The sequence below is a fragment of the Nycticebus coucang genome, chromosome 16 (assembly GCF_027406575.1).
Source record: "Nycticebus coucang isolate mNycCou1 chromosome 16, mNycCou1.pri, whole genome shotgun sequence".
Classification (NCBI taxonomy): domain Eukaryota; kingdom Metazoa; phylum Chordata; class Mammalia; order Primates; family Lorisidae; genus Nycticebus; species Nycticebus coucang.
In genome coordinates, this window is record NC_069795.1 from 64,984,127 (window position 1) to 64,997,968 (window position 13,842).

Below are 13,842 nucleotides of genomic sequence, written 5' to 3' on the forward strand. Positions count from 1 at the left end.
AAGAACCATTAAGACTCTAATATTGGTGTTGTAAGCAAATTTCCGTGATTGTGTAAGTTTCCTTCTTTTTTTTTTTTTTTGCATGTGTGAGAGGAATCTATCTTTTGTTCATAGACTTGAATTTCGAAAACTTCAATAGCTATGGTGAGTTATAGTGATGGATAGAAAAGACGACCAGGTGCAGTGTCTCATGTCTGTATCTGTAATTTTAGTGCTCTGAAAGGCTGAGGTGGACGATCACTGGAGGTCAGGAGTTTAGGAGCAGACCGAGCAACAGTGAGACCCTACCTCTGCAGAAAAAAAAAAAGAAAGAAAGAAAAGTTAGCCAGCCATGGTGGTCTGTGCCTATAGTCCTAGCTTCTTGGGAGGCAGAGGCAGGAGTGTTGCTTAAGTCTGGAAGTTTGGGGTTGCAGTGAGCTATCAATGACACCACTGCGCTCTAATGAGAGTTACATGTAGTAGATTTGTCGGTTGAAGTGAACACAGCTTAATTCTATACCAGCAAATGTTTGCTAAGACTGTGCTGTGAGCACAGCACCATGCTAGTTCTTTGGGCCCTAGGCAAAAAGAGAAGCCCCTTTGCTTCAAAGAAGAGTCACAGACTTGCCTTCTTTCTAGCTCTTATGTGCTGTTTTAGACATACTTTAAAGTAAATGGATGTAAAGGAAGTAGAGTATGGAAGTATTAAAGAAAGACTTCCAACCATGAAGCTTCTGTGGTTTAAAGAAAATAAAATTTCAGGTCATCTTGGAAAATTTAAATTCTTCAAGTCCTTTCTCACAAGGTTGAGAATGGAAAGTGTGAACATGATAAAGACTTCAGTGTCCTTTGTCCTGATGTCCTAGGAAATGACTCTAATTTCTTGGAATTTTCCAAGTAATAATTCTTTGTTATTCATCTTGGGTCCCTGGGACCATACCTGATAGTTTATGCTAATGAGCTGGGGGCTGGACATGCTAGAAAGGCAAGCCATTAGAGGTTTGGGGCTTTGAGGTACCTGATAGAGATCACCTGTGTGGCCAGTGATTCAATCAATCATGCCTATGTAATGGTACATCAAAAACAAAACTCCAAAACAATAACCAACTCAGGACATCAATAACCAACTCAGGAGCCAGCATCTCTGGTTGGTTGTGCTATGTTGTCACATACAGATGTGCTAGCTAGAAGGGTGACAACTCCTGAGTCCATGGGGAGGAGACCGTGGAAAGTCCCCCAGACTCTCCCAGAACTTGCCATATGTGTCTCTGTTTTGGGTTGGATCTGATTTTCTATTCTTTTTGATAATTAAACTGAAATCCTAAGTATAATCTAATTCACTGAATTCTGTGAGTCATTTTAGCAGATTATGGAATCTGAAGGAGTAGGGAAAACCACCAAATATGTAGACAAATGATCAGAAACATACAGGCAAAGGACCCCAAACTTGCAGCTGGTATCAAAAGTGAAAGCATTCTTGTTGGAAGGATGTGTTCTTTTCCTTGAGTTTGGTAAGCTCATTCCGGAAGGGCACTTACAGAATTTTTTATAAAATTTAAGTATGTGGAGATCAGGCCCTTAAGCTGACTCTTTGAACCAGAAGGGACCAGGCTTTTGGTTCTGTTTGAGATCCTTTCCCCGTTATTGAAGCTTATCCCGAGTGCTCACTGCCCTCTTCCACCCCTCATTCATAATTTCCTTGGAGGTGATTTAGATCTGATTTGACTCCTATGAGTAAAACGAGCTCCTCCCAGTCACTTCTGATGTATAATTAGCCAGACTCGCTTCTTGGGATGGTGAATTGCTTATTTCTTGATAATTTTCTGTTGACAACCCCTATCTTGTGTGATATTGTAGGAATATTTTATAGAGATTCTGAAAACAACATTTTTTGAAGAGAATAGTAAAAAATAGAAAAGAAAATGAATTTTCTTGTAAGTAGAAATACCGGGTGGCTTTAGAAGGTAACAGTTTTTCCTATTGCTATCAAGTAGGATCTCATTAAAAGTAACTGCTATTTTGGAGACTTTAAAGAAAGGATATACTCTTTAATGTTTTTGGTGTCATATTTGAAGATCTCGCTTAAATCTAACAATTATAAACTTTTTAATGCTTTATCTCTAGCTTCCCAGGGATAATTTGTGCTTATTTTTTAGGGCCCCTTAAGGGAGAAAATGAAAAAGAATACTCTCAGACAATCTCTTCACTTAGGTGAAGACAATTATTTTAAATGCCACATTCCTTTCTATGGTAGAAGAAAGCTGTCAAGTGATTCGTCAGGATTTTGTCCACACTTTCCCCACATGGTACCTGCCAGGACCTTCTTTTGTGATCTTACGTATGAAAACCTCCAGGAAGCTACGCGGTCAACCACAAGATCACTGACACAGGTCAAGGAAGACACATCTCCTTTTCACATTTATTTCATTTTGCTTTAAGATCACAGAAGAGCAGAGCATTCATACGTGTCAAGTAACAGAAGAGAGAAACAGAATTTAAATACATTTTAAAAGAAAAGAAAAAAAGCTTTTTTTTTTTTAAATTTCTTTTTTTTTACACACACTGCGCTTTTTATTTTCCTTCACAGAGCTAGTACCCAGGGGAAAAAAAATCCACCCAATAAACAAAAATAAAAAACTTTGAACAACCAAAAAAAAAACAACAAAAATTGGCCATGTGTTTGTATCATCAAGGGAAGATCAGTTCATGTCTATGGGGCTGAAAAGGGGAATATATTTATATATATATTTATATGTATATAACACTGTTAATAAGGAGAATTCTCAGCAAGAGCAGGATTTATACACCCTTCAGGAGAGCAGTGAGAAGGAAGGGGTGAAGCGGTAGGGGCAGGAAAAAGTTGGAGGTGTTCTCCTGGGCTTCTCTGTCCCTGTAATTCCTCCCTTTACCCTCCCTCCTCTCAGTAAATACTTAGGGAGCAGAACATGGCCACTGTTCACCAGGATGAGCCATTTACATTCTCTGGTGAAGAGCAAAGATTTAGGGAAGTGGGTTCAAAAAAAGGCTCTTGATAGCTGAGGGCTGCTGCTATGCGCCATGAAGCTAGTTGTTTCCTGTGTTCTCATCACTTGCTACGAGTAGATTTTGACTGTGCCTGGCTTTAGCTGGAGAGGGATTTAGTGGGGAAGAAGGTAGCTGTGAGGAGCAGATCCAGGAGCACTACCCACAAAGAGGTACCTCTGAAATAACCAGGGAAATAGGGAGCTGTCCCACAGGCTGGCCATTCCCCCACGGGAAGAGAGCTTCGTAAGTACTGTAAGCACATTGTATATCTTTATCTACACAAAGTGATGCTAATGCTAAGACGTTATGAATAAACCCTGCTCTTCAGTGTCCCGGAGACTCAGATTCCTTCTGTTCTTTCAGGTGATAAGGGAAAAGATAGCTTTGGAGAGATGCTAAGCTGAACCTCTAGGACGGCGTGTAGCAAGTGGGCAGTGCTCAGTCCATCCAGAACATGGCACAAGAACATAATTCCTCATTAACAGCTTGAGAAGCCATCCTTTCCGCTTACCCCTTCTCAGAGAACGTAACGTTCATATTTGATTTTAGCATTCATGACAACTCTTAAGTTTTCCAACTCTGTAGCCTCCTAAAATGTGCTTATTGTTGTCCTGTTTTTTTGCTTATCTTCTTTAAATGGTATTGACTTATACGTTTTGAAGTGAGGTGTGTTTTCTATTTGCTTGATTTTTATAGCCTATAACTCAAGTTTCAGGAAACGCATCCCATGAGAAATTCCTTCTCAAACAAAATATGTTGTCTTGATTTCTCACAGATCAGCCTTTTGAACCTGCCTGGGACCACAAGCTTACTGCCATCCGCCTGAGCTGAGTTTCCTAGGATGCATGTTTACTATAATGAGGCACTTGGCCCAGGGTGAGAAAAAATTGATGTTTCCTTTCAAATGCATAACTTTCTCATTTGTAACATATGTAATACCCTATCTATTTTCCTTCCTGTGCAAGGTTACTAGAATCTAGTTCAACAGTTAGATTTTATTATAAGCAAGGAAACAACCCCAGCTATTTCAATGTCCTCAGTATAATCTGAATTTGTCCCTTCACTACATTGCTAAGAAGTGTTGATCAGAAGAGAATTACAGAACCAGTGCAGAGACCCTATATTCTAGAGTTTGGGCTTTTGACATGGAGATGGTAGAATGATGCTTCTGAGAAGTGACGGTAGTACAGAAACCAAACTAGAGATGACCGACAGTTGCTTGGAATGAATAGCTGGGCACAGGATTGAGCGAAATATTGAAACCTTATTCAGAAACAGAATTAGGAGTTGAAAGAAATTTTAGAGATATCCTCCAAGCCCCTCACTTTCAGGAGGAAAGAAACCAAGACTCAGGAAGATTGAACGAATTGCCAGTGGTGCACAGCTTTTTTTGTCATCAGATCCGGGGATAGAACCTCATTTTCCTGACTCACAATCGAATATGCCTGCTGCCTCACTTTCAAGTTTTAGCTTAGATGATGAGAAAGACGTTTCAGGAAGACACCTGGGAGTTGACGGAACAGACCCATGGATCCTTCAAAGTCCCATTTCTCTTTATTCTCTTACATAGAGGAATGCACTATAAGCCTAATGTTAATTTGACCTAAATTTCTTTCTGCCACAGTTCTTGCAGAAAATTCATGTGATTCCTGAAATCATATTTTTGATGACTCTTTATGTATGAGTAGCTCAGATTGTAGAAAAGGTATATATGTCATTCTGTGAAACACATCAGGCACTTCAAAAAGACTCCAGGAGAACATGCCTGAGAGAGATGCCCCCAATTAAAATTACTCTGTCCCCCATTTACAATATTCAGGATAGATGTGTAGAAATATAGGACTCCCAGATAAAGTAAAAGCAATTATTTTCTAGGGTGACTAAGATATTTATCATTTATGACTTAGTTCTGATATTGCACAATTTCTTAGAATCAGGATGTCACGGAAGCTTTCCTAATCCTTTTGTTGAATGGAAAATAAAAACTGAACAATGCTTTGCTCATCAAGGTGTCAGCAACTCCCTCAGAGCTATTTAAATAAGACATCCTATGGTGATCGAGAAGAAAGAACACCTGAGGGTTCTTCCTCTGTGTTTTCCTCCCTTCAGGGTCAGGGGAGACAGTGATAGTATCAGCTGGGCAAATATCCACTGAGGTCCTGAGAGATTGAAGAGGTGACTTGAGCAGGATGTAAACCCCTAACCATTCTTGCGGGTCTGCTGTCTTTTAGGTTTGGAATTTCTGTCATATTTCCCATTCTGACCTATGCAATGCTTTGGTTTTTATTTATTTGATTTGATTTTTCTTTTTTAGATTCATAGGTTTAGCTAGAGTTGGGCACTGCATGAAAAATGAAGTTTACATAGTTTATATTATGTACATAAACGAGTGATTTACATTGATTTACACATGATTGGTGCCTCATTTATTAATCAGCACACAATATGTAAATGTGCTGAAAAGAAATCAAGATTTTCAAATAAGTTTTCCATAATATTCATAAACATTTTCGCTGGTGTAAATGTTAAACCTAAACCTAACGTTAACACCAGCCTCCTTGCCAAGAGGAAAATGATGTACATTGCTGGGTGAAAACAAATTCTTTCTTTCAGTTGGTGACATTTGAACAGCATGCAAATGAGAAGAGTTTACGTCTCTTCCGTTAGTATGCACATAAATGTAAACTCCATTTTGCATTTAGTGAGATGTTTACAGATATTATGCCAACCACGATGGAAAATTTACATCACAGGGGCAAAGGCAGTCTTTGGAGGAGAAATATTTTCAATATTTAAGAAAGAAGACTTCCTAAACTGGATTTGTGTTTCTTAACTCAAAGTTCTATCTGGCTATTTTTTGTAGTATTTTTAACATGTATCTTCAAAATATTAATAGTTTTTGTAGGTCAACTATGCATTGCACTTATGATTCTATAAAAAAAGATAGTTATTGGTAACCAAGACTAAATCTAGGCTAAAAATTTATGAGGATGAAGAGAAAAATGAGGACATGTTTAATGTCATGGAACATGGTCCATAGTCAAATTTCTTTTAAGAAAATGATTACAAGATGGAGAAGTTCAGGCTCCATGTCTTTCTAAATGAAGCATAGCTCTTTTTTCTAAAAAAACCCAAATTCAGTACTTTTCTAATCCTTTTAAGTTTAAACCATTATTCTAAATTTGTCTTATGTCATATAATACATACATTATTGTAAATATAGCATCTGTAAAGATAAGATTAAAAAAAATACATACATATATATTATTTTTTTCACAAATGATTCAAGGCCTGCAAAGAACAAAATGAGAAATTCAGGGAGTCCAGCCAACCCAGGGATGGGACCTGCAACTCTGGTGTACGCAAGAGGCTAACAACTCGGTAAAGAATAACTCAAACAATTTCATGCTGAGGAGATAAGTTTCTGTGTGCAAAGGAGGTAAGTCTATTTTTGGAGGAGAAACAGCTTTCTGCTCTGTCCTCCAAGAACATGAAAATCACGAGTACTTTTACAAGGTCTCTATGAATAGCCCCAGTTGTCTGACTGTGTATTTTAAAAAAAAAAAAAAATGCTCCCAGCAAAGGAGAACTCTACCTGACTTGGAAGGTGAAAGTCAACTAGAATCCTTCCCGACAGAAAATGCATCTACTTTTCCATAAGCTTTAGTTTTTTTTAGGACACAGGGATTTTATGTCTCAAAACAAGCAACACTGTTTCTCCAACAAGGCAAAACTTTTTGATCAGCAATTGCCCAGACGCTATAACTGCAATTCTGCAGTTGCAAAAGCTAGGGTAGTTCTCATCCTTCAGGAAGTGCATTGGACCAACGCCATTTCTGTTTTTGTTAAGTGTAAGTTGGATCTAAGGCTTTTGTTTCATGAATGGTGGAGTTTTGCTTTGTATGCAAGGGACATCAGATAGATGAGCTCTTCAGATTAATTGATGCATTCAGTCTTCTCAGTACATCCACTCACTTGGAGCTTTTTCAGTGGAGAGTCTCAGATGTGATTATCAACGGGCAAGAGACTAGAAGGGCAATAGCCATGTGATGATCTAAATCCCAAAAAGTCTCGTTGAGGCTTGATGATTTCTTGGTGTCAGTTCTGTGGCCTCTACCTTTTCCCTAATATGTCTCCAAACTATGGTTCACATGGCTCGGAGACATTCTCAAACCTATGAGACTATGGGGGCCACTGTTTTCCCTGAAATAGGAGCCAGAAGAAAATCTGAAAAATTCTCAGATGCTGCTAGAGATATTGTACACCATATTTTAAAATATATGTTCAATTATGTTTAATATATGGTCCATTATAGTAAACTAAGGGAAGAGTTGGTGCTGACATGGCCAAGACTTTCCTTTTAATGGAGAAACTCCTCCCATCACACCTTTTCCTTATGATGAGGTGGAGTGAATAAGGCCAGGCGTGTAACTGAACCTGTGACAGGCCACAGGGATCTGTTCCTGAAACTGATACTAAACACCATCCAATTTAACTCTTTCTACTTTTCTCTTTAGCATATGCTTTTTTAGAGCTTTTACTTAAGTATGTGACTGCCTCATCAATATGCAGGGAGCACTCATCATCAAAGATGATCACCTTTTATTCCTGTACTAAGACCAAACTAGTAAGAGAAATCCCCGACTGTCAATAAATTAACGCTGCGTAGAAAGATGGCTTACCTTCCCTCCATCTCCTCAGATACCTTCTTAGTAAGAGTTTTTTTCTATCCTATGTCAGAAACGGCCATAAATACTTGTACCCATCTTCAAGCAATGTTTGTCCTTTTGTTTCATCTCTAAACCTCAAAATCATGAAGGAAAGCTGTGATAAGCTTCTAAAATATAAACAATAGGATTCCCTAGAAGACATTCAAGATGCTACTCAGATCTTCCTTCCTTCACTTCCTTCCTTTTCTTTCTTTCTTCTTTTTGCCAGTCATGAAATTTCTCATTTTATATCACGTGGTAGCTATTTTCAAGGTTCCAAACTCAATGAAGTCCCATATGTGGCTCTGTGGGATTACGTTCAATTATAACATCAGAAATAAGCCTCTGTCCTTTACTAAACGGAACCACAGTGTCTGTTATCATCTAAGAGAGAGCAAAGAAACCTGACTACATTCAGGAAGCCAGCTGTCTCTACAAGACCTTTCCTAAGAAAATCCTTCTGGAGATGTGGTAATGCTAAGCCTCATGGTACTTATCAATTTCTGCCTAAATTTATTATAGGTTGTCCAGCTCTTTTGGTTAAGGAACTAGCTCACATTTCAGGGTTGATGTAAATTTAAATAAATCAGGGAAGGTGAATATAATGCAATTCCTAGCAGCAGGGCCTAGAAGAACGATAACAGGCCACCAGGAAAAAGCCAACACCCTCAGAAGGTCAGAAGGGAAATAATGTGGTTCATCAAGTAAAGTCTCAGCCTAGAGTTCCAGGACCAAAGTCTGCAGAGGAGCCCAAGGAGCAAAATCTCCTTTCATCATGGCCAATGTTTTGCATTAGAGCTCTGATGGTATCTCCAGAACATGGGTATTGCCTCAAACATCTGTCTACTTTTCCTGCCTTGCTCACTTTCACTGTATTTTACCTAAAATAGGAAGCAATCTCTGCTCAGGGGACTCCACAGGGCAAAGGCAATGTTGTTTGAAGATTAGGGAGGAGGCAAAACAGGGCTGCTTGCTATCTCCAAGTGGCTCATTGCTCTGCCACTGGGAGTTGACACTTGGGGACCCTCTTGTTTCTGGAGGTATGCACACTCTCACAGTCATGGCAGAGCAGGGCCCAGCCTGTAAACAGCCAGGAGATACACGAACCCCTCCGGCCCGAGAAACAAGAGTGAAATGTGCAGCCTTCTCTCCCAGGTCACCTTGTTTGCAGCATTGATTCACGCTACTCTTTGCTCACCCCATCGATAGTAGGCACTTTCATTTACAGTGATACTCTGAGTGACTCCCCACTGGATTCTGATGATGAGCTAGAAGGAACACGGGGTCCTGCCCTTGGAAGGGGCACAGCTTGGTTTGAGTACACACTGATGCTATGTGACAGCCATGGATGGGGGAGAGACTCTGCTCCTTGCCTCCTTCCCCGCCATCTCCCCCAGCAACTCGGAACAGCCGCGTCTCACGATTACAATGCAGGACGGTATCTACAGCACAATGAGTCTATGTACACATGGACCATTCCCTCAGCATGCTTCAGAGAGAGACACACACACTCACGCACATGTACACCCACGTGAGAGCGAAAGACAGAGCACACACGCACAGTGGAGAAAATCAGAAGGGCACTTCCCAGCACTGGCGGCAGGACCAGCGCTCTGGGGTGCGGGCCTGAAAAGAGATGGGAGGGGAGGCAGATGGAAGGGACTGTCTGGGTTCAGCGTGGGCAAGATGGAACACACTGCAGGACAGAGGATGACCTCAAACGTTGGAAGGATAGTGGAGGCAGGCAGATCAGAGAGAGGCTCAGGTAAGATTCCACTGAATAGTCTGAAAGGGTTACAGGTCAGCTCAATGAAAAACAAAAGAAAAAGATTATGGAAATAGAAACACCAAAGGCAAGACCTTATATTTTTTTCCCCCCACAGATGAAAAAGGATGAAGGAAGAAAAGATAGTGTGCAGAGGGGGTTAATACCCATCTGATACTTGTCTTATTTTTGCCACGTCTGGCTGTCCTTAGCATGCTGTAGTCTTTACACAGCATACATTCGCTTGGTACGTATAAACATATCCTGGTACAACTTTCTCCACCCTGAATTATGCTTCAATTTGTATTGATGGGCTGCAAAATTGTTTTAAATGTCGTAGTTCCTTTTCATTTTCTCATTTCCCCCTTCATTTATAAACACACAAAGTTGTGAAATAAACGGTCTCCTCCCATCTCTCTCTCTCTCTGTATTCTGTGTGACGCATTTTTGTGTGTTTTTTTTTTAATTATTTTTAACTTTTTATTCTATTAACATTTGCTGAGAAGGCAGAGCAGGGATGCTGCCAGCAGCCACAGTGGTACGGCCAGACTGATGGATCCATTTATTCCTCTCACCGACCCAGGTCCTGCAGAGCAAAAGAGGAAAGAAAGAAAAGAGAACAGTTACATCTGGCCCACTCCGAGTCACAGATGACTACTGACCTATCAGTGGGAAGCCCTGGCCAGGTTGTGGCATTTCCAAGTGCAGCCCAAGAAGTTCCCAAATTCTTTCCTACATCCTTCTCCTTTGGCTATAAGGGGTATCACTGGTTGAAACACTTCTAAATACAAGCTGCTCTTGACAGAAAGTCTTCCAACTGGCTGTCACCAATGGATAGTGGGTCAGGCCACCGTGCACCCAGCCTCCTTCTGCCTCCTCGGCCCTGCATGGTGCTGTGATGCCCTGATTCACTAAGATGCCACGTGTTGGTGGGGTCCGTCAGCAGCCAGATGGGAGCCCTTCTGGCCAAGGCATCACAACATCTCCATCAACCTGGAACCAATCCATGCCTCCCTTCCACCCCAGGGGAGAAGCAATACATATTTATTTGTTAATGGGGAGGGGAGTTGTTTCAAAGTAACATTCACAGCTAGATGGCCCTGTAGCAGGTAGGAAATTAGTACATTGCCGTCTGTAGAGGCAGCGGGGGATCAACTGCACACTCCTCATTTGTCACTTTAAAAACCAAAAACAAAAGCAAAGATACTCACAGATATGTACAATTATGATGTAGCCATAGGTTTTTTTTTAAATAAAAAAATAAGCAAAGACACCAATAAAAAGAATCAAACCTAGAGAGGTTGAGACAGGTCCAAATCAGGAGTCTGCCTGAGATCGGAGGGGCCAGGTGAAACCTGAAAGGTCTGGCTGCGTTTCCAGCTGTCACCCCAGGTTTCCACGTGTGGCCCAAATTTGGGGGATGTGAGTGGGGGTCTGAGACAGGGAGTGGGATGGAGAGCGAGGTGGAGAAGGAGCTCTGTGTTGATGAAAGAGGAGGGGTGGGAGAGGAACGTAGGTCCCACTAGAGGGCTTGTCCCCTCCGCTTTGCTGGTCATATGTTCTCGTTTTATCTAGTTCTACTCAGGTTTCATTAAATGAGCAGAGTTGGTCTTTATCACTCTGGTGACTTTTAGATTCATGATCCTACACGTAAACAATGATGTTCAAAAGGGAAACTGATGTGACTGTAATTGTGGGTCACTTTGAAGTTCCAGGGGCACATTTGCAGATGGCTCAGCATGTAAGAGTGTGTGTGTGTGTAAAATTATGATGGTTTGTAAGTACAACAGAAGCATCCTCTGGTATGCGAGGTCTTCTGGAACTGTTTATAAATACATTCATGTGAAGGTAGGATAACAGGGGAAAATGCTGAATTTGAGCATGGTCTCCTAATTTATGTTTTATTGAAATAATAAAAGCAATAACAATAAAACATAACCAACAAATGGTTACCTAACACTAACTACAGACTACTGTTATAAACACTGTATTGTAAGCACACACCCATGCTCTGAGGTGGGTGCTATTATGAAAGAAATGACAGAGACCCAGAGAGGCTGACTCCAGTGTTCAGGCTGACGCAGCTTTTAAGCAGAGGAGCTGGGGTCTGTCCCCAGGTTTCTGCCTCAGAGTCTTTGCCTGCCACTGGTAATATAAAGTGAAGTTATACGGTGAAGGGGTGCCTGTGAGTCTCTTGTCAAATCTTCAGCAAATAAAACATGGATTTCATTAAAATAGTCAGCACAGCCCAGCGCAGTGGCTCACCCCTGTAATCCCAGTGCTCTGGGAGGCCAAGGCAGGTAGATTGCCCGAGCTCATGGGTTCTAGACCAGCCTGAGCCAGAGCGAGACCCCATCTCTAAAAATAGCCGGGCATTGTGGCGGTCATCTCTAGTCCCAGCTACTCCGGAGGCTGAGGCAAGAGAGTAGCTTGAGCCTAAGAGTTTGAGGTTGCTGTGAGCTATGATGCCATGGCACTCTGCCAAGGGCAACAAAGAGAGACTCTGTCTCAAAAACAAAAGTCAACACAAACAAAAAAACGACAAGGATACAACAATTATCTTCGCAAAAATTATTCTCAATGGCATTTTTGACTGGAATGCCTTCTCGAGAACATTGAAAATATTAATATAAAAATATGATCATATACAAACCAAGCAGCATAGTTACTATATAAAACGAACTGTATCATGTGTAACACAGAATAAATAAGTCAAAAATTCAATCAGTTAATAGGATCGTAGTAACTAAAGCAACTTTAGCTATCTTCAGGTCCAGGAAGGATCCTCCACTGAGGTTCAATGAGGTCAGACATCCTGCATGAAACACCAGATTAGTGACAGCTGGGCTGGTGCTGGAGCTCAGGGTTCTTGAGTCTCAGCTCAAGGTCCTTTCCAGTCCCTCCTTCCAGGCTTCTTACCCACACCCTTGTAAAACTTTTGAGCCCTTCAAGCTCTCTTGGTGGCAGTGTTATTTTCCAGTCTCTCTCTCTATATTAGATGGCATCAGCTCCTTGGTACATTCGTTCGTATTTGTGTATCAGTGAGGCTTTCAAAACAGAAAAACTGCACAAAAATTAAGGCCATACAGGGTTCAGCACAAATGATTTCTCTTTTACACCAGGGATAGTGTGAAAGAGAGTTTTAAAAAGCAATTCCTTTATTTCCTTAATCTTGTCTTTAGGGCTATGACAGGCTCAATTATCTTTCAGACATCCTGGAGCTGAGTGGTATCTGGGAGGGTGAAGGAAATTAGTTCTGTAGTTTTATTTGGACAGTAGTAAATATCTGAGAAAGACAATACCTCATCATTGAAAAATAGAACATATACATACATTCACCTAGATGAATATGTTCACACGTAATATTCTTGGTCATGTGTGTACATACATATATATACACACACACAAGGAGAAGTGTGTATGTTACATTCATATTCGTATAGACACATGATATGCACGCATATTACTGGTCTTTTAGTATGCATAATTCAGAACTGTTTCTTTCACATGCTATTCTAGCTTTTATAGAATATGATAATCAGCTTTCATTTTATCCTTTATTGTACTTTATATATAGCCAGATACCACATGATGTTTCCTACACATACAAAAGCGGTCCCCTAAGATAAAAGTACGGCATTTTGACAGTACTTTTGCTGTGTTTAGATATGTTTATATCCACAAATACTTACACTTGCTTACATTAGTCAGCGCACTACCATGCAGTAGGGGGTTAGAGTTTAGGAGCCATGTGCTATACCGTACAGCTTAGGTGACTAGTAAGCTCTACAATCTGTCTGTGTGAGTACACACTATGATGTTCACACAACGATAAGACATCCTAATAATGCATTTCTCAGAACAGGTCTCAGTTGTTAAGTGACACAGGACTGTATTTGAAATGCATTTTGTGCATCTGTTAAAGATATCTTCATCTCTATCAATTATTATTTATTAAGTGCTCTCATATAGCTATTTAATGTGCTTATATGACTTGCTCTTCTCATAATTGGTTTTGAGAGTAAATAAATAGGCTTGAAAAAATATACGAGGGTGAAGGGGTGATAGTTGGGGAATCATCACGAGTGTGTATGCAATTGTAGATATATATGACGGCATACGAGACTACTTCAATTAATGGCTATTCCGGGGAAGAATAATCAGCAAAATCATTAATTATATTTTAGTTCATAGTTATGAAATTTTGCTTATTTGTGGAAATGCAAGTGATAAATCTTATTTTCCAAGCCAGATGGCCAGGCTCAGCGAGTGCTTTTATATACTGACAGATATAATGAAAGCTAGAGTCTGCAAACATAAATTAGCCTTAAGAATAGATGGCAAATACAACAAATTCAAAATTTT

The 13,842-nt window shown here is 40.4% G+C and overlaps 1 protein-coding gene across 2 annotated transcripts in view; it reads right to left on the reverse strand.

The window, feature by feature from the left end:
• Positions 1 to 2,365: 2,365 nt before the first annotated feature.
• The window catches only part of LSAMP (limbic system associated membrane protein), a 667,767-nt gene continuing 656,290 nt past the window's right edge, over positions 2,366 to 13,842 (reverse strand). For both annotated transcript variants that reach the window (XM_053565704.1, XM_053565703.1), the window contains one exon: positions 2,366 to 10,063. In XM_053565704.1, the coding sequence (XP_053421679.1) occupies positions 9,966 to 10,063 (98 nt within the window). In that variant the 3' untranslated portion in view covers positions 2,366 to 9,965. The remainder of the gene's footprint in view (positions 10,064 to 13,842) is intronic.